General features: G+C 45.1%; 1 protein-coding gene across 3 annotated transcripts in view; it reads right to left on the reverse strand.

Moving 5' to 3' along the window:
- Window positions 1-21,268, reverse strand: part of Sfxn5 (sideroflexin 5) — a 110,679-nt gene that overhangs the window by 65,080 nt on the left and 24,331 nt on the right. For all 3 annotated transcript variants that reach the window (XM_047522467.1, XM_047522465.1, XM_047522466.1), the window contains exons 4-6: window positions 7,297-7,323; window positions 6,653-6,707; window positions 4,775-4,800 (exon numbers count right to left, since the gene is read on the reverse strand). In XM_047522467.1, the coding sequence (XP_047378423.1) occupies window positions 4,775-4,800; window positions 6,653-6,707; window positions 7,297-7,323 (108 nt within the window). The remainder of the gene's footprint in view (window positions 1-4,774; window positions 4,801-6,652; window positions 6,708-7,296; window positions 7,324-21,268) is intronic.

Below are 21,268 nucleotides of genomic sequence, written 5' to 3' on the forward strand. Positions count from 1 at the left end.
AACTTCCTACTACATGACAATGATCCTACTCTTAATTGATATAATCACATACCATGCTACAAAGAAAACCACAAAACCCCAAGTGGCAGAATTATGGAGGCCACACTCTCTGAAAATAAGATAAGCTATAAAATTAATTAAAAGAATAGATTTTTAAAAACTCACCATTTAGAATTTAAAATTATTATTTTGATTAATTGACTCAAAATCATAACTTAAACTTGCTTAGAAAATAACAACAGAGAATCACCATATATATGAAAACCTACTAGATAAAGTCAAGTATTAGATATATTCAAATTCACAATGCTAAACACTTTCATTAGAAGGAAAAAATGAGAATAAATAAACTAAGTATTCAAAAAGTAAGAAAACCAACCACAAACATACCAAAGGAAAAAAGATATAAAACAAAAGCAAATATGAATAAATTAGAAAATAAAATAGAAAAATTGATAAAGACGTCCAAGAGCTGATTTGTAAACACATCTGTCACAAATCCAGTTATTTTAACAAAAGGGATGGAGATGAGGAGGGGGACAAACTCAAAATTAATCAGAGGGAAGTTCATGGTATTTAAAAACACTGACATTTCAAACTTTTCTATAACAAAGACACCAGAGAGCAAAGAAAAACAGCTGGAGAAGAGATTTGCAATTTCTATAACTCAAAGGATTAATATTCAAAATAGAAAAAGATCCCCTACAAATAAATTAGAAAAATACAGCCCATGGAAGAATGGAAAGGGTATGAACAGGTAATTCACAGAAGAAGTGGCTAATAAACAAATGAAAAGAAAAAGCACAGTCTTTTTTTGTGTTCAGGGAAATAAAAATTAAAACCACCTTCTCCCTCATCAAACTGGCAAAAATGTTTAAAAAATGAATACCAGTGTTACAGAGATGTGGGGAAACATCCCCTCTTCAAAGGGAAATTCAGTACTATCTATTAAAAATGTAAATGTGCATGTCCTTTAAGGCAGCAAATTCACTCTCTGGAATGAGCTCTGGAGAAATCCTTACACTTTGCAAAAAGAGCTGTAGCATTGATTTTAGTGCAAAATAATCAGAAACACCTTAAAAGGAGAAAACAGAATCCTACTGAGCAGAAGAAAAGCTTATTATGTAACTGCTTAGTAAGGTAATTGCAGATACATTGTTTTGTGTGTGTGTGCCTATGTGTGTGTGTGCCTGTGTGTGTGTGTGTGTGTGTTTTAGTTAAAAAAAAAAAAAAAACCTATGAAACAAATAAACCAACAACAACAACAACAAAATTTTTTGTATTTTATTGCTGGAGATTGACCCTAGGGTCTTACTGTGCTAATTGTGAGCCCTACCACTGAGCCCCCTACCCTTTTTTGTTTTTGAGATAGCTACAAAAAAAAATTTTTTTTTAATGATGGCTTATAAGTACACATATGCCTGGAAAAAAAGTCTGAAAGTTCTCACCAAACTTTTACAAGAGGTCACTTCCAGTCATAGATTTGGTGTTGAGACACATCTGTGTTGTCTGAATTCTGAGCTAAGAGGACAGTCATATACCGTTTGCACAACTTTTAAAATATTTTTTATAAAAAAAAAATCTCGGTGGTATTTTTGAATCCCAAAGAACATATTCATGTATTACTTGTGTAATTTTATAAAATATACAGAGAAGATTTTTTAAATCCCAGAGTTATTTCTGAACTCCAAAGATAAGAGAAAAAAAAATAATCAAATGATTCCAGGGGAAGCGGGGGTGGTTCACTTACAGAGGAAAAGAGATAAGGACAGATATTGTTCATGTATGAAAGGGGAAAGAGACACTTCCAGGTAGGCAAGAATGCAGAGACTGGATTGGCCACATACTCTGAATGTTATTCAAAGACACATTCAAGCTAAACACAAAACACACAAAGCCTAAATAATTGATATTTAACACAGCTGTTAATGAGGGCTTCATAAAATGAGATGCCAGGTTATTTCCAAAATCTTGGTGGGTGCCTAGAGGGAAAACAATAAATAAAAACTAGAGTAAAGTGGTAATGTAGGTAGGGTGAGAAGTCACATTCATTATTTGATTCTTTTGTATGTATAAGAATCAAACCCAGTGCCTCACACATACTAGGCAAGCACTCTACCACTGAGCCACAACCCCAGCCCCCATTATTTGATTCTTGATAGTTAACAGATATGTATATATATGATACAATCTCTCTGAACTGTAAAATAATACAGATGAATAATAATTAGAAAAAACTAGGATGTTCCCCTTCCAAGCTACTTAAGAAACTAAAAGGACCAATAAAAACTACCACTCTAGTACAAATTGAAATGGAAATAGAAATGGAAATAATAACAACGTTTAATGAACAAACCAGCAAAAAAAAAAAAAAAAAAAAAAAATTGATGACTAGGATACATGGTCACAACAATCAGTAGCAGAATAAATATGAATTCTACTTATAGTTAAAACTAAACAAATATTTCTCAAATTACGTTAAAAAAATAGAAGGGCTGAGATTGTGGCTCAGGGGTAGAGTGGTCACCTAGCATGTGTGAGGCACTGGGTTTGATCCTCAGCACCACACAACAATAAATAAACAAAATAAAGGTATTGTGTCCCTCTACAACTAAAAAATTTTTTTAAAAACTAAAATTTTTTTTTAAATTTAAAAAAGTAAAATTCAGCTGGGTGTGTCACATGCCTATACTATAATCCTAGCAACTCAGGAAGCTGCGACAGGAGTATTGCAAGTCCAAATCAGCCTCAGCAACTTAGTGAGGCCCTAAGCAACTTAGCAGGACCCTGTTCAAATAAAATAAAAAAGGCCGGAATGTGGTACAATGGCAGAGTACCTCTGGGTTCAGTCCCCAGTTTACCATTAAAAAAAAAATTCAGCTAAATTTAATCTAAAACAAACCTATAATGCAAAACAACACAGAAATTGACTGACATAAAAGTACAGGCAATGGTACAAGGCAAATAGACTAAACAAAATAGCAACAGAAATATTGCCATGAGATAAACAGAATTCAAGGCAAGAATATTCAATAAAATAGAAATATTTCACATATATGTGACAGAGATTAAAATATTAGGAAAATAAAACTGTCATGAATACACCAAGCATCACTGCATTAAAATATATATATATGACAACTGCAAGAAAAGCAAAAAAAAAAAAAAAAAAGAACACAGACACACAGACACACACACACACACACACACACACACACACACAACCAAAGTGGGAAATTTGCAATCCTTTCTCAGAATATTTCAGAAAAACGTAATAGTTTCAGAAAGACCACATAAGGATAGAGATGTGAAAAATACTTCAGCCGATATATTTATATATATAATCAATAGTATATGCATAAAGTTAGATATGAGAAATAAGGTCTTGTGTTCTATAGCATAGTAGGGGGACTACAGTCCATAACAATTCATTATTTCATAAAGAACCAGAAGAGAGGAGTTGGAAGATTCCTAACACAAAGAAATGATTCATGTTTAAGGTAAAGGAAATGCCAATCACCCCGATTTGATCATTATACCCTGTAGACCTATATCAAATTATCACACTAGCCTCCTAAATATGTACAGTCTAAATTTTTTTAAATCAAAAATGTAATCTGAGGGAAATAGACATCAATTTTTAAAATTAAAAATATATATGTATGAGCTGGGTGTGGTGGTGCTCACCTATAACCCCAGGGTTTGGGAGGCTGAGGTAAGAGGATGGCAAGTTCAAAGCCAGCCTCAGCAACTTAGGAAGGTCCTAAGCAACTCAGCAAAACCCTGCCTCAAAATAAATAGGACTAGGGATATAGTTCAGTGGTTAAGCATCCCTGGGTTCAATCCCCGGTACCAAAATATACAGAGATAGATAGATAGATAGATAGATAGATAGATAGATAGATAGATAGATAGATAGATAGATAGATAGATAGATAGATGATAGACAGACATGAAATGAAACATTTAAAGTATACAGAAAAGTTTAGAGGATAATATAATGAGCATCCATGTGCTCTCAAGTCTTACCATTTGTGAAATTTTTGTGAAAATTTTGTCTTTTCTGAGACAAAACAGCACAAATACAAATGAAGCACCCCCTTTTCCCTGCTGGATTCCATTATCTTCCCTCTCCCCAGCGTGAACAGGACCTCGAATATGCTGCTAATTGTTCCCATGCATGCTTTTACAGATACATAGAAAATACACCCATAAACTATATATAATATCACTTTGCTTATTTTTAGCATGATCTAAATGACATCAGGGAGCATTACTACTCTGCTACTATTTTTTCATTCAACACTGTCTTTGAGATTTATCCATATTCATAATGTGGAATACTTAACACAGGAAAGAAAATAATGAACCAGCGCTCACCCTGATTCCAAAACTGAACAAAAAGAAGACTGAAAACCCTTGCAGAATTAATTTTAAACTTTTACTTCCAGAAGGCACCTTTGTGTTCCTACTTCCCAAGTCCTTTTGGAAAACCTCCCTATTTTCCCTGACAGCTCAGGAGGTGAAAAATGTGCAGGGAAGGCACTTTCCTGTCGTGCCGGGTGGAAGTCAGAGCACCGTTTAACAAAACAAGCTTGACACTGGATGCAGAGCAAGTGAAAAAAGAGAAACCCATACCATTTTTATCTGATGGTTTCCCTCCAGGAACTTATGCCAAATCAATAACTTGGTCAAATATTCACAAACTATGATGTAAAGTTATATGTGTTCAGAGTTTCATTTAAAGCAAAAATCTTTTGAAAGTAGCACTTACAATTGGCGTCCCGAAAGGAATGTAACCTGTGGGGAAGAGAAGCATCAGGTCTTAGAATCCACCAGCTCAACCCCGATGCCCACGACCTCCACGCTTGGTCTTGGCAATGGCCCTGAGGCTCAGGACAATAGCAGGAGGCACCTCCAGCCCCTCGGACGCTCTCTAGCCCGGCCATCCCCATGGCTGACGTGTCCAGCCTCCTTCTCTCTGCTCTCCTTCAGCCAGGCAGCTCTCACTCCCCTCCCAAGCCCAGAAGCCTGTTCCTGCAGGCAGGGTTACCCTAGCCTGGAACCACTACAGAGGTGCGGGTGTCCCACGATTTCCTCCATGAGGAACAGGGACCCCCGTTCACACTCACTATGCAAGCCTGGCCACCTTCCAAGGGCCCCAGGATGCTTTCCTTCTTCCCTTGGCTTGTCTTTTTTTCCTTCCCTGACAAACATGAAGTTTCTGGAAATAGAATTTCCTACCCACCTGAAATATGCACCTCTCCGTGCCAGAGCTGCTTAAATCTCTAGTGCCCTAGTTGCACGCCCATGCAGAGCGGTGAGAGCTGGGGTGGAGTCGGCCAGGCCTTACTTATGGCCCCAGGCAAGGCTTCTTCCGTGGCCCCATTGATGTCAATGGGCAGCCTCCTGCCCTCTGACTTGTGGCAGCTAGAGATGGCACATACTCATCTAAAGCCAGGGTCTGCATCCTCCGTGCAGGTAACTACATGTGCTGAGTCATCCTCCTCCTACCTGCTTCCCTCTGGGGAGAATCCCACGTTTGGTCAGGGCCTCTGAGAAATATGACTCAAGAAGGCCCAGAATTACAGGAGAAGTCAGGCTGGAGATGACAGCCTGCCAGGCCCAGTGTGGGGACTGGGGACACTTATGGCCACAGCTCCAAGGTGCTGAGAGCCTTTGCTGCCTTGGAGTTCTTCAGGGCAGAGCCATGGGCCACTGGAAACTAATTCCCCGAGTCTGCACCACGGAATCATGTGAACTTGTGTTCACCGGCTGCTTATTCTCTCACCTCTGTGAGGTCAGGCTCTTTGGGGGTGGGAACCCTAAATGATTCATCCAACTGTAGCCTCTTTCTCCAGCCACATGAGGTCCCCCAAAGGCAACAGTCATCAATCCTCCCAGATCATCCTTGTGGCCCAGGGTGGGTACACCCATTGTACTAAGAAATGGCAAGGAGCCAACCCCTGGTATGAGTGTAACCCTCTGTGGTGTGACTCTGGGCGAGGCCCGTAACCTCTCAGAACCTTGGGCAGGACAACCATGCCAGCCCTAGCCTGCAGAGGGCAAGTGCCATCTAAGGCTCAGACCCAAACGTACAGAACTGTCCCTTCTGTGACCACTGGGTAGGAACAACCTGGGGCAGAGATCTTGTCTCCCCTCTGCCCACTGTTCTCCACTGAAAAGGAGTCTAGCCTTCTCTAGGGCACAGTAGTGCAAATAAGAGGGCATCCATTCTGAAAGGAGGATTAATTGTGGGATCAGAAAACATGGAGTTAAGCTGCAGATGGTTGCCTGGAGCGGGCAGCAGGGAGCAGGACTGGGAAGAAAAAACAGGATGGTGCCCAGGTGAAGGGAGAGGCAGTAGAAGCGGGCTTGCTCATAGCAGGCGGGCCCTAGTGAGAGGGGTGGCTGAGAATATCAGATTGCCCCGTGGGGGCTGCAGTTCCACCCCAGCCGCTCAGGCAGAAAAGGCAGGGGGATCCTGAACCTGCCCAGAGTCTCACACAGTTGAGCCAAGATGAACACATAGGTGCAGGTGTGAAGGGTGCTTAAAGGGCTCCAAATCCCCCTCAGGCCTATATATCTGGACGCCCCTGGAGCTGTGACCACAGCTCAGGCTGGGCAGAGCCAGAGGGTCCTGGGAGCTTACCTGACATTCTAAAAGGCATGAAGATCTTCTCATTGGTGTCCGGGTGCAGAATAGCCTGGCAAGAGCCGGGAACAGAGCACAGATCGGCAGTGGGGGAGGGGAGAGGGAGAGGCAGGAGGAGGGGGCAAGCAGAGGTGTTAAGAGGACAGCTTCCCTCAGAGGCGCAGAGGCCAGTGGCTATGTACTGCCTTCTGGCTGGTTGGTCCTTTCCACCATTCAGATCAAGAGAAAACCAAAGTGTGGGCCTCGGCAGCACCCTCCTCCTAACCAATCCTTAAAGCCGAGTGTGGGGAGACTTAAAGCCCGTGGAGGCCAGGACTGTGTCTACCTCACAGGCCCTCTCCCCGCTGCCCGGCACATACTCAGGATATGTGGATGGCGCCCAGTTCTTCCTGGCACCCACAGCACCCAGGGAAAGGCCATGCTGGCCCAAGCTCCAGGCTTAGAAGCTCAGGTTCTTGGGTGCTGGACTGGAAGGAAGGGGTGAGGTGGCCAGTGGCGAACAGGAGGGGCAAGGCTGGGAGGGAAGAAGATGGGCATGCAATAGCCCCGGGAGGAGGGGCTGCTTCTGCTAGAACCCTGAGACAGGGTGGGCAGAGTCCAGGAAAGCACAAGGGACAGAAAAGAATCCAAAACTGGATTACCTGCTTGATTTTCTGTGCACTCCAGAGCTGGAAAAGAGAGAGAAATACATATTAAAAGCAAACCAGGCCAGGTGTGGTGGTGCACGCTGCAATCCCAGCAACTTGGGAGACTGAGGCAGGAGGATTGCAAAGCTGGAGGCCAGCCTGGGCAACTTAATGAGACCCTGTCTCACAACCAAATAAAAAGGGCCGTGGAAAGAGACCCATAGAGTAGAGGAAAGGAATCAAGAGGGAAGGAGGAGGGAGGGAAGTCCTAAGGAATGAACCTGTCAAATCATGCTATGTCCATGTATGAATATACCACAATGAATCCTGATCATATATATGATTGTAATGTGCTAATTAAAATAATAGGAGGGAGATCTGTAAAGTAAGAAGATGGGGGGAGGAAGGGAGGGAAAGAAAATGTACTGGACAATGAGATTGATCAAATCACGTTACATGCATGTTTGAATATAGCATAATGAATCCCACTATTATGTATAATTATAATGCACCAATAAAAATTTTTAAAAATAAAATACATATGAAATTTGGGGAACAAAAGGGGAGGGACCGTGGATGTAACTGGGTGGCAGAGTGCTTTTCCAGTAAGGGTGAGGCGCTGGGTTCCATCCCCAGTACAGGGGGGAAGGAATTAAAAGCTTAAGGTGTCGAAGCCTTATTTTATTTTCTAACCTCCAACTCCAGAAGCATCAGAGGCTTCTGCTGTCCTCTCAGACCTGGCGGTCACCTGGAAGGTGTGATAAGAAGACCAAGGACCACCAGGGGCACAGCTAGGGGTTTGCACACAGATTATCAGATCACCTAATGCAAAGGTTCTGCACTCTGGCTGCATGATAGGATGGCTTGGGGAGCTCTTCCAGTGTTTTCCTGAAGCTTCCTAGTTGATTCTACGGTACGCCCACTGAGGTCCCCGATCTAAATGGATACACTTCCGCTGTCTCCCAGAATCACTAGCTATAGTGCAGCGTGGCTTTTTCAGAGATAGTCTGCCTGGATTCCTGGTTCTGTCATTGCTGCCTCTGAACCTCAGTTTCCTCATCTGTGACCCAAGGATAAGAGCTGGCTTCTGACACAGCTTGTCAAAGAGGTATCTGAGCAGTGCTTGGAGCAGCATCAGCACACAGTAGGTGTTCACAACTGTTCACTATTGTTAATATTATATTCCTATTGTTACTAGAAGAAGGTTGTGAGAAGAAAAGGGTAGCTTTCAAATGAGGGATGAGCTGTGTTCTTTCCAGCACAGCCGGGGTGGGGGTGGCTAGAGAAAAAGAACAATTTGTCAGTCCCTTCAAATGATATAAATGCTGTCTTTCATTGATTCTAGAGATCATTGATTCTAAGACACATTATCATGTGCCACAGAAGAAAACTGACCTGATGTCAAGACCCCCATCAACTACAAGACTCATTCCATCTTAGAGATGTTAAAATGTGATAAAATCATTCGTTTTTACAAAAATCAAACAAACAAGATAAATAAAAATTGACATTGTGGGCAAAACAATGGCCAGTGCATGTTTAATGAGGAAGAAGGGCTGGGGGCTAGAAAGAAGAGTCTGCCCACAGTTGATATTTAAAGTTTTAAAGTAGAATAGTTGTAGCCAGGCATGGTGGTGCACGCCTGTAATCCCAGCAGCTCAGGAGGTTGAGGCAGGAGGATCACAAGTGTGAGGCCAGCCTCAACAACTCAGTGAGGCCCTAAGCAACTTAGCAAGACCTTGTCTCAAAATAAAAAGTAAAAGGGCTGGGATGTGGCTCAGTGGTGAAATGCCCCTGGGTTTAACCATTAGTACCAAAAAATAAAAAAAAAACAATAAATTAGAATAGTCGTGTGCTTTATTTGTATGGTAATGATGGTCATTGGAATATACACTAAGATGCAGAAGTTAAGCAGGCTTCTGGGTAGTAAAAATAGAAGTTTTAAAATTGATACATTAAAGTTGATGCATTTTATTCACAGCTGAGTCCCTCAAAACTTAAATCCCAGCCTAATTAAGGCTTATTTTAGATACATTTCAAACATACTTGATTGTCTGCTATTCCAGACCAGGCAGATTAGAAGCAGATTTTTAAAAAATAATAATGGGGAAACAGAGGAGGCTGAAGAAAGAAAAACCAACTGCAGAATCCCCGCGAGCACAAAGGTGAGCGAGAACATCAGAGCAAGGTGGGGGTGGGGGGACAATGAGAGGCTGGTCCTTCCCTCTCTGCTCAGAAGGCACCTCCCAAGTCCAGGCTCTGTCCCAGTTGCCTCCCAGGCCCTGGCACAACTCCTGACACCTGCACCCTCCACCCAATCATAATCTTCCATTTCTGGCTCCTCTCACCTCTGGATTCACTGCCCAGCCTCCAGGAGGCAGGAATTTGCCTTTTGGTATCTCCTGGCACCATCTCCCAGAATGCCTGGCATACAGTAGGTGCTCCATAAGTGTTTAGTGAAGGAATATCATCCTCTAAAATAGAAGTACATCCAGGACTCAAGCTGACGAGGGACAGACACAGAGCTGCAGAGGGTGGCAGTGTGTCCCACACACCCGCATCCACCCACAGATGGGCTCAATGGGAAGCCAATGGGCTCTGCCTAGAAGACGCTCCAAGCAAGATGTGTGGGGCAGGGCCAGAGAGCAGGGGTCCCCAAGCCCTGGCTCCAGAGATGGAGGTTTATTCTCCAAAGAAGTGGAAACAGCAGCTGAGATGTGGGGGTCACAGGCAGAGGGGAACAAGTCCAAGGTCTGAGCACTGCACATGGGCCCCCAGGAGCCTTCCCACGTCCAGCCCCAGAATGCAGCAGACAGGAGGGTGGAGACCCCTTCCCTGGGAAATAGAAAGAGGACCACAAGAATATGCCCCCTTGGGCTGGGGATATAGCTCAGTTGGTAGAGTGAGTGCCTTGCAAGCATAAGGCACTGGGTTCAATTCCCAGCACCAGAAAAAAAAAGAAAAAAAAAAAAAAAGAATATGCCCCCTATGCAGAGCTGAGAAGGAGGCCCTGTTCTGGGGGTCTGCCACTCTGATTTCTTTTTTTGTTTGTTTGTTTTTTTTGTTTTGGTACCAGGGATTGAACTTGGGGCACTTAACCACTGAGCCACATCCCCAGGCCTATTTCGTATTTTATTTAGAGACAGGGTCTCACTGAGGTGCTTAGCACCTTGCTTTTGCTGAGGCTGGCTTTGAACTTGCGATCCTCCTGCCTCAGCCTCCCGAGCGCTAGGATTACAGGCGCGCGCCATCATGCCGGGCTGATTTCTGTCTTGACTTTCTTAGAATCTTTCTCTTTGAATTTGTGTCGAAGGCTGGTGCACAGCAGAGATGCGCTGGGAGCCTGCAGCCATGGTTCACTCATGGTCCTACCATCCCACTGGCCACCCCCTCTGGGCACCCACCCAGTGACCACTGCCATCTTCCACTCCTGGCAGAGGGTTCAGTGCAGGGACCATGGGGTAGGACCAATGGATCCCCAACGCTGAGGCATAGAGCAGGGCTCTGGGTGCGGGTGAGGGTCTGCACTTGCCCCACATGGGTCCCTGTGGTCAAAGAAGGGTGACATTAAATAGCAAATAAAAAACACCTTGTCGGGCTGGGGTTGTGGCTCAGTGGTACAGCGCTCGCCTAGCACACTTGAGGCCCTGGGTTCAATTCTCAGCACCACTTAAAAAAAATAAAAAATAAAGGTATTGTGTCCACCTACAACTAAAGAATATATATTGAAAGAAAAACACCTTCTTAAGAGGCTGGGGAGGAGAAGGAGAGGAGGGGGAGAGGGAGAGAGCAGGGCAAGGGAAGGTTTTTTTCTGCCGTTTGAAGAAGGCTCTTGCATTTTCATTTTGCATTGAGCCCCCAAAATTTTATAGTTGTCTCTGCCTATAAATGAATTGATATTTGGAGGACCTAAGTCCTCCAAAGAAGGACTTTGATTCTTGCTAAGTGAGTTTACACATGCAGACGTAGAAGAGGAGTTGGAGGAAACCAGGTAACACAGGAACCCAGGAAGCTTGAAGAGCCCTGAACAGAACCTCCAGAGAGTAAGACGTGGCAAAGGAGTCACACGCAATGAAGAGGGGACAGACCTCAGCTCGGCCACCTACTGGACACGTGACTTTGGGAAAGCTATTTTGTCTCTGGGCCTCAGCTTCTCTATCAATAAAATGGGTTGCTGAAAGGTGAGAAAGAGATGGTGCTCAGCAGCCCCTGCTCGTCCCAGGCTCCCCAGCAGGCAGGTAGGCTCCAGGGACTGGGGGCGGCTGGGTCACTGATAGCAGAAATGATGATCATCATTTCACCTGTCCTCAAAACCTCTCAGGAAGGATCATCCGGTGGAGGACAAGGAGGCCCTAGAAGATGGTAAAGTCATGAAGTGAAAAGAACCTGGTCCCTGACCAACAGCACGTGGCCAAGACCCTGCAGTGCACTGGATTCAGACACGAGTGAGGAGCAGACCTCACCGTGGTAAGTCCCTGAAATCTGGGGCTTGCTCGTTATAGCACTTGGCTTAACGTGACTAACACAGAGGGTTAAATGAGATATGCATATATAAAATATTTGACTCATAGAACGTGCTCAGTATGGTTGCCTAAAATAGAGGGGAAGCAATTAAAATGAGCAGTTTTTAAAAGATTTAATCATCTTGCAAGGCAACTGCATCTCCATTGTCTTATTCACCCAGCACGCCTGTGAGGTGGGGACACTCTTTGCAGACAGGGTAACATCTCAGAGAGACCACGTGGCTCAGCCAGGGTCCCCAGGGCCTGTAGCAGGATGAAGACGGGGCCCCAGGTCTCCTGGCCTGCATGCTGGGTCTCCCCATTCTCACTGCTCACTGGAGCAGGTCAGTGTCTGCAGTTGGCTAGGATGACTGCTGGACCCAAAGCATAAGAGGAGGGAATGGTTGGCACCATCCTGAGGTCCCAGACCCCAGTGCAGCCTGGCAGCAGACGCTTCCCGCCAGCTCCCTCATCCTCCCTCCCACCAGCGTCCAGCAAAACAGCACCACAGTGGTAAGCCATCTGTGTCCCTTGGATTCTGGAACTGTCTCCTTCACCTCTGTCCACGGGCCAGTGACAGGACATCAGGCAGATGCAGGCTCAGCGGCACAGGCAGGAGTGTACTAGAGCAGCAGCAAGAAGGTCCTGAGGAGGCCAGAGCTGGTGGACAGGTCCTGCAGTCCACAGTGTCACCACCAGTCAGCCAGCAGATAGGCTGGTGCCACAGATGAAGATGGCAGTAAAGTTTCCCAGCAACACATGCTCTTCTGTTTTGTTAAACACTTTCCCTAGGAGGTTGCAACTAGTGTTATCTCGAGATTTACAGATGTGGAATTGAAGAACAGAGAGGTTAAGTGACTTGCCCAAAGTCCCACAGCAGTGCAAGAATTTGAACTCAGATCCAAGTCCCCACTCTTTTTTTCCTTTTTCTTTTCCTTTTTTTTTTTTTTTTTTTTTAATTGTGTGTGTGTATGTGTGTGTGTGTGTGTGTGTGTGTGTGTGTGTGTGCTGGGAATGAACCCAGGGTCTCCTGCTTGCGAGGGCAAGCACTACACCACTGAGCTATTGCCCTAGCCCCTCCAAGTCCCTACTCTTAAACACCACTTGCATTTGTCTCTAAATGCTAAACATTGCTGCACAGTGTTCTGCTCTCCCTCATGTATTTGGTATCTTTTCATATCTGTGCACAGAGGGATGTATTCTTCTTAGTGGAAACTTTGAGGATATTGTAAACCGTCCTGAGCTGGGGATGGAGCTCAGTGGCACAGCACTTGCCTACGATGCATGAGGCCCTGCCAGCATTGAAAAAACAAAAACAAAAAAAATTTTAACAAAAATAAAATAAACTGCCCCCTACTGGCAGACTTTAGGCAACTTCCCATCTTTTTGTATTGTGATAAAATACACATAAAATTTACCATTTTAACCACATGTAAGGGTACAGCTCTGTGGCAGTAAGCACGTCCATACTGTTGTGCAAACACTAACCCAGCCATCTCCAGAACCTTCCCATCTCCCCAGCTGGAACTCTACCCACTAACACCACTCCCCACCCCTCCCCCAACTTCTGGCAGCCACTGTTCTATTTTCTGTCTCTATGAATTTGACTACTCTAGATATCTCATATGAATAGAATCATGCAATATCTGGGTGACTGTCATATCTTTTGTCAGTACTATTATGAACCATATTTTAGTGAATTTCACTGGAGTTCTCATTATTATATCAGCACTTAAAGAAAAAGGCTAAATTTATGCAGATGTTTCCGGCATGGTACAGAAGAGATTGATGGCTACTCTAGGGAGAGGAAGTAGGTAATTGTGGGAGAAAAGGGAGACTTCTTTCTTTATTCTCTGATCTTTTTATACCTCTAGAGTTCCATATCTTGTTCATAAATTACCTACTCTATTAAAAAAAAAATTAGAGCTGAGGATATAGCTCAGTAGGTAGAACGTTTGCCTCACATGCACAAGGCCCTGGGTTCAATCCCCAGCCCCACATACACAAAAAAAATTAAAGGTAAGGGTTGGGGATGTAGCTATGGTAGGTGCTTGCCTAGCATGTACGAGGCCCTGGGTTCTATCCTTAGCACAGAAAAATATAAATAAATAAATCAAAATAAATCCACTAGAAAAATGGCAATGAGGTACACAATATCCAGGCCCTTTACTGAAGCCTGTGGCATAGACCACTAACCGTCCAGCTAAATCTCTGTCCTCTTATTCCACAGTTACAGAAAACTTCGCTGGCAGGTGGCTGATAAGCTACCCTTCATTTTCCGTCTCCTTTGCAGTTAGGTCTGTCCATGTGTCTAAGCCCTCAGTGGTATTGGTGGGAAAGTGAGACGTGTTTTCAGGTCAGTGCCCTCCCCATCCATGCTTTCTGTCCCCTCCTGTGAGCCAGAGCTAAGATGTGGCTGCAGCCCAGCTCAGGCAGGCAGATGAGACAAAGGCCAAGGAGATGATAGAGAAGCATGATATAGGAGACCAGGGCCCTGAATGACCCTGTGGAACAGAGCCACTTGCCTGTGTGGAAGGTGCTTTGCTTTTTTTTTTTTTTTTTTTTTTTTCAGTGCTGGGAATTGAACCCAGGGCCTTGTGCTTGCAAAGCAAGCACTCTATCAACTGAGCTATCTCCCCAGCTGAACTTGTATTCTTATGCAGCATGGAAATGACCTTGTCTTATTTGAGTGGGGGCATTTGGGGATGTTTTTATTACAATGACAGGATAACTCTAATATGATCCCCTTGGGGTTAAATGAAACTGCTCCCATGATGTTGGGGAAGGTTTTCCAGGGAGGAGAGGAAGGGATGGAAGTAAAGATGGCTTTTCAGGATCTTGTGGCATCTAGCAGTGCACAAGCCTCAGGAGGGCTTGGGATTAAGTGGGAGGAACCTCTCCATTTTTAATAAAAATCCCTAGTATGACCTGATCTTATTTGGGTTTATCCCCTATCCATGCTACAGTGATGATAGTTAGGGTCAAGAACTTTGGCCCTGGTTCAGTCACTAACTTGCCTGGTCTTCCTGTGTGGTCACTTCACACCTTAAACCTGCAGAGTTGTTAAAAATTAATCAGGTGGAACAAGTCTTGCCAGGGTCCCTTCCTGCCCAACAATCCACTATGACAGGTCCAGCTCTAGGGAGAGCAGGTTAAGGATTCTGGTCTGACCCCTGAGGTCTTTTCCCTGCGACCTGCTGGACCCATGAGTTAAATGCTAGATGAAGAAATGAACATGCAAGTCAAAAGTTGGTTGCTAGTTTGAAGTTTCTTGAGCCAATCCTGTAAACTGGTTACAGGGGAGGATTATTCTGGGAAGTTAAGCATTGCAAGCGAGACCAACTGAGACATGGTGGATGGGTCATCCACACAGAGAATCTAGGCCAAGGAGCCCCAGTGTCTTTCCAGTAACCCACTGAACCATCTCCACTTCAAATTATAATCCCTGCTTGTAACCTGATCTCATTTGGGCTCAGCCCAGAGCCTAGCTCCCTCTATGCCACTGAACATAAAAATGTGCAGCCCTGATCTCTTACTGACTCCAGTGACAAGTCAGTGTGGATATGAGACTTTGGACTTGGATGTTTTCAACTTGGGGAAGGAGGAGAGAGGGCAGTGTGGGGAAGGATTCTGGAACGATGGGAAGTTCTGCTGATTTTGTAAGTGGCTAGCATCTCTACCAAGCTGCCCTCTGAACCCGAGTCTCAGAGTGGAGACCAAGGAAGGGACAGGGATGGGTTACCACCTGCTTCTAGGAGAGGACAGCCCCCAGCACCCAGAGGAGAGCAACTGCCCAGGCCCCACCCCCAGTCTGGCTCACTCAGCTTCCCCTCTGCCTCCTTCCAAGCTGCTTCTCCAAACCTCCGAAGGCAGCTTAGACAGAGCCTATTTAAAACAACCTCCAGAAGGTAATTAAACAGAGCCTGAAGGGGATCCTTCTGTAAGGCAAAGGATGCCTCCATCAAACAAACAAAAAAGAAACTTCCCAATTTATCAGTTGGGCCAATTGCATTATACTTCACCATTAATTCTGTTGCCATGGTAACTCCCAGGTAATATGTACCTGTACACGTCTGTGGGGGGTGAAAAAACCTTCCCCCAATTCTTTTTTTTTTTTCTTTTTTGCAGTTCTGGGGATTGAACCCCAAGGGCCTCATGCATGCTAGGCACTCTACCACTGAGAGACATCCCAGCCCTGACCCCTAGTGCAGACATATGAAAGAAGAGGCCCTCTGCTCGACTCTGCAGCATAGCATCCACTCCTTATCCACACAGCTTCTCTTTATGGAGAGGACAGACCCCGGAGTTGAACAAGGTTATTGTCATGATTAATAATTGATGTGCTTAGTGAACAAATATTTATTGAGCATCTTCTATGTGCTGCACACTGCTATAGGTGCTAAGTATATATCAGAGAAAGAAAAAAAAAAAAAAAAAAAGCTCTGGATTTGTGGAGCTTGCCAGCTAAGGGGGACAGACGATAAGCAATAAAAATAATAAAACGAAAATTCTCTGCTATGTTAGGTGCTTTAGGAAACAAGGGAAAGTGGAACAGGTAAGAGGATCGGGAATGTGTGGTGTGGTGGGGACAGAGGTTACAACAGTGAGGGGATCAGGGTGGGTCTCAGAGGTGACACTGGAAGAAATTCTCAAAGAGGGAATGAACTCTACAGATATAGGCTAGGAGACTAGCAGACAGAACAGGAAATGCAAAGGCCCTGAGGCAGAAATGGGCCTACTAGGGGTGTTTGAGGGACAGCAGGGAAACCAGTGTGACCAGAGTGGACTGAATAAGAGAAGAACAGAGGGAGACAATGTCAGAAATGAATGAGGATTTTTCATGATCCTATTAAGAACTCTGCCTTTTACTCTGAGTGGAAAAGGGGGACACTACTTGTCTTAATAGAGAAGTGATTCTCACCTAGAAGTGATTTTCCTCAGGGGACCTCTGGCAATGTCTGGAGACACTTTTGAGTGTCATGCCTGGGGAGAGGGAGCTATTGGCATCTAGTGGGCAGAAGCCAGAGATGCAGGTGAGCATGCTTGGGCTCACAGGGCAGCACCCACAGCAAAGAACCATGCAGGCTGCACATGGTGGCACATGCTATAATCCTCAGGAGGCCAAGGCAGGAGGATTGCAAGTTCAAGGCCAGCCTCAGCAACTCAGCAAGGCCCTAAGCAACTCAGCAAGACCCTGTCTCTAAATAAAATATTTAAAAAGGACTGGAGATGTGGCTCAGTGGTTAAGCACCCCCGGGGTTCAATCCCTGGTACAAAAAACAAACAAACAAAAAAAAACTATGCAGCTCTAAATGCCAATGGTGCCAAAGTTGAGAAACCCAGGAGCAGAGGAACCAATAGTATGTTTCCCAGATCACTCTGCCTGCTGCTGTGCTAGTACTGTAATAGGAACAAACGGAGGGACCCAAGTAAAATGGGAAGAACATCTAGAGGCCACTGTAGTTCCCCCGCCTGAGATGTGACCATATCACCTGGTACAGTACCTCACCCAGGCCACACAGCCTTGGCTACTATGGATCACTGTGCTAATGATAAGGGTCGAGCTAGTGCTGGCAGAGAGCGGCAGGGTGCTGACCAGAATTCCCAGAGCCTGTGGCTGGGAGTCCAGGTGAGACGAGGGGGTCCAGTCAGCCAGCTTCTGGCAAACCTGCAGATGCGCACAGGTTTGGGGTGCAAGTGCTTTTAAGCCTCTGGCATGTGTTCTGCTATTTTCAGCAGAGTCCAAACACAGCTGACCCCATTTCCTCTCTGCAGAGGAGGAGGCTTGCAGGATCTCTTACATCCCAGCTGCCCTTTCTCCTTGGCAGGCTGCACACAGAAATCCATGCTGCTTGCAGGCTCTACACTGCCTGTGTGCTATGCCAGGTACAGAGCAGGCACTTAATAAAGGGTGGCTGGTCCCTCACCTCTGGGGACTATGGAATGATAGCAGAGTCCCTGCTCAGGAGCTTATAGTGGTCACCAGAGACCCATACTGGGCACTCTGATTACTCTAGCAGTTTCCAGCCTGGTTTCTGTAGCCCTTCCTTCTCCCAGTACACCCAGCACCGCCATCAGGCTGATTCTGTAACAATACCACTTTTGTGCCACTCCCTTGCTCAAGAGTTGCAGTAGCTTCTTGCCCCACATAACACATCCCGCATCTCTACCTGGTTTTCACAGATTTTCGCAACCTGGCCCCTAACTTTCCAACTCCCTCTCATCTCCTCTCGTGACTTCTCTCTATGTCTCTCTCTTTCTGTGTATCTCTCACTCCATTTTACTTCTTGACTTTTGTCTGTGACTTACAGGGAATGTCCCTCCCACTGGATCTAAGAGCCCCGGGGTCAGATCTCTGTCCCAGAAGTGACTGGCCACGTCACCTCTCTGGAACTGTTTCCTCACTTATAAGGTTTGATTCAGGCACCTACCAAATAGGTTTCCATGAAGATTGATGGAGGTAACATGTAAAGCACTAATACTTGGTACCGTGCCGGGCACTTGGGACAAACACAGGAAGTGGTATATTGCCATGGCAGGTTTCTGCCATGTTTAGCTCCACCCATCTCCATCCACACCAAGCCCCTCCAGCAAAGCCCTAGTATCTACAAAGGTAGAAACCAGAGTTACCATCCAGAATCTGTCGGTGATGCCAGTGATTATATATACATATTTTTTATCAACTGTGGTTTCATTGCTTACCTGAGAGCTACAATCCTTATTAGGGTTTTAAGCACATCAAATTTCTACTAGCTAAGCCCAAAGAAAAAACTGTACTTATTTTTATTTTATCCTTGAGACTTATTTTATCTATTTGTGTAGCAACCATTTAACATGGTAACCGTCTCTGGAGGAGATATCAGTCACTCATGAACGGAAGCCGAAACGCCAGGCCACCAGGAGTGGACAGACTCTCAGCACACTTTTACAACACCCACTGGTGAGGTGCCATACCTGGAAGGCAGGTCAAATGGCAAACGGGTAGAAAAGAGTGCACACGAGTTACACAGCACTGCCCATGACATCAGAACAGGCCTCAGGCATCAGGACACAGTCTCAGGATTCTGACACACACACACCTACAAGAGCACAATGGAGCAGGCACGGAGCAGGTGCAGATGAGGTCACTGTCCCTATGAGACCAAGAACTGCCCTGGATCTCTTCAAATGGCATGGATGTGACCCCTGAGCAGGGCCAGCCTGGGCTAGGAATTGTTGTATCCTTAATTTCAGATCACTGGGGTGTCCCCAAGACCAGAGGTGACTTGACATCACTGATCCTGTGTCTGTGGAGGTCAGAGGAGGTGTGGCTTTGTTCACTGTGGTCCAAGAAGGCACCATGAGACCCATGCAGAGCCTAATGCCCCAAATCCTGCCAGCCCCAAGGATGTGGGGTGGGGGAAGAGGAAGGATCTACTTCCAGGGGTCATAGGTTCACACCTAACAACTGTGCTATCTGGTCTCCAGATGGCCCCTCCATGTATGGCCACCTCCAGTCAGAACTGGGAGGCTCAGCTATGGCCAAAAAGTCACCCCCATCTTCCCTCCAGTTCCCTGGAGGCTCATGGGGGCTTTCAGGACAGAAGACAAAGGCCCAGGGAAATAGTACAGGGAGCAAAGAGAGAAAATGTGGTCTCATTCCCCAACTCCAGGAGCTGAAAGAGGCCACCTTCAGCAAGCATGGGCAGAGGGGAGCTTGAGCTGGGAGCAGACACGGGCAGGAGAAACATTCATGGTCTGAGGACTGCTTCAGGCCAGGCAGGCGGCGTGCCATCAGGTCAGCCATCCAGGGTGCCCAGTGTCCATGGCCAGGAAGACGTTCTGTTGCTCAGGAGTGAGACTGCAGCCCACTGTCCCTGCCGATGGCTGCCCATGACTCAGCACACGGTGCAGACACCTGAGGATAGGTCCCACATGGCTCATCACTCCCTGGGGCCTGACAAGGGCGTCTGGCCAAGGTGCTGCATCCGCTGTGCGCCTGCCCTCCCTTCCCCTGCTGCGCTGTCATCTAGCACATTCCTCGTTGGCTTCTCCACCCTGGATGGCTCCTACCCTGGGATCCTCCTCACCAGCCCTCTTCTCATCCCTCAAATCCCTTCCAGACACTCCAGTAGATACTGTTTCCACTACTTTCCCACAGACAGTGTGGCGTCTTCACCTGCTTCTGGGTGGAGATCTGTGAGGCAAGAACCTCATCCAGTCTCTTCCTTGTTCTATCCCCTGATCATATCCCACATCTGGCCTATAGTGATGGGAACAAAGAGAAAAAGAGTAAGGAAAGCTGAGTGTTGCCTGGGATGTCGAATATTTGACAAAAAGGAATTCTAGAAGGAGAAGGAATTATCAAAGAAACAGTGCACAATTTTTTGCCACAACTGAAAGAATCTTCAGATTAAATAAAATGAATCAACAAGAATCTTCAGATTGAAAGGGGTCAACAAGAATCCAAATTAGTGAATTTTAAAAGAGACCACACTGAGGAATTTCAGAAATACATTTCACAGATAAAGAGAAGACCATAAACATTTCTAAAGAATGAAAATGGGCCACCTGCAAAGGGTTAGGAATGAGATGGCATCCAACTTCTCAATAATTATATTGGAAGTCAGGAGAAATAGAGCAATGGTCTTCAAAAGTCTGAAGGAAGATGACAGTCAACCCAGAATTTTCTCCTCAGCCAAACTGTCAATTAAGGCTGAGTTACAGAATTATAATTTTTCAGACACAGAAGGAACCAGAATGTTCTTCCCATTTACCATTTTTTCCGGAAGCTACTGGAAAAGGTGTTCCACCGAATAAGGAAGACCTGGCGCTGGTGGGAGACAGACTCCAGAAAGGAACATTTCAGGATAGAACTGAAAGACAAGAGTCTTCAAATTGAAAGGAGGCTCGAAAAACATGGAAAGGCTGCTAGAGGGTGTGATAAGAGAAATAACACAAAGAAAACTAAAAAATAGAAATAAAAAATAAATTTTTAAAAAGGCAGTTATTAACTCCAGATAAAGCAAAACTTTGAAAAAGAGAAGAAACCTAATCATGATACAACCAACATGACTACACAGGAAATGTCATTTATATAATTGTTATAACATGAATACTGAATAATTATAGACCCTTGAGCCATGGTAACTATTTTGAGCAGGAGGCAGAAGAGGAAGAAGAAGTGTATTTATAGGGGTGAATAAGAAGAAAGTGGAATCCTCAACTACCATAATAGAGAATGCAAAAGAATCAATTGAGAAACGGCAGCAAAGATCACCATACTAGTTTGAAATACAAATTTCTATGTGAGAAACAGTTCAAGGTAGCCAATTTTAGGAAACGGGAATGTTTTTCCTCACAAGTGTTCTAAGTACTATTAGACTTTTTGAATTATTCATAGATATTACTTTGAAAATGCAAAATTAATTTTTTAAGTTTGTAAAATAAAACATAGGAATGGAAAGAAAAACTGACACTGTAACTCTCGGACTCTGTAATCATCA

This window comes from Sciurus carolinensis, chromosome 13, assembly GCF_902686445.1.
Source record: "Sciurus carolinensis chromosome 13, mSciCar1.2, whole genome shotgun sequence".
Taxonomy (NCBI): Eukaryota; Metazoa; Chordata; class Mammalia; order Rodentia; family Sciuridae; genus Sciurus; species Sciurus carolinensis.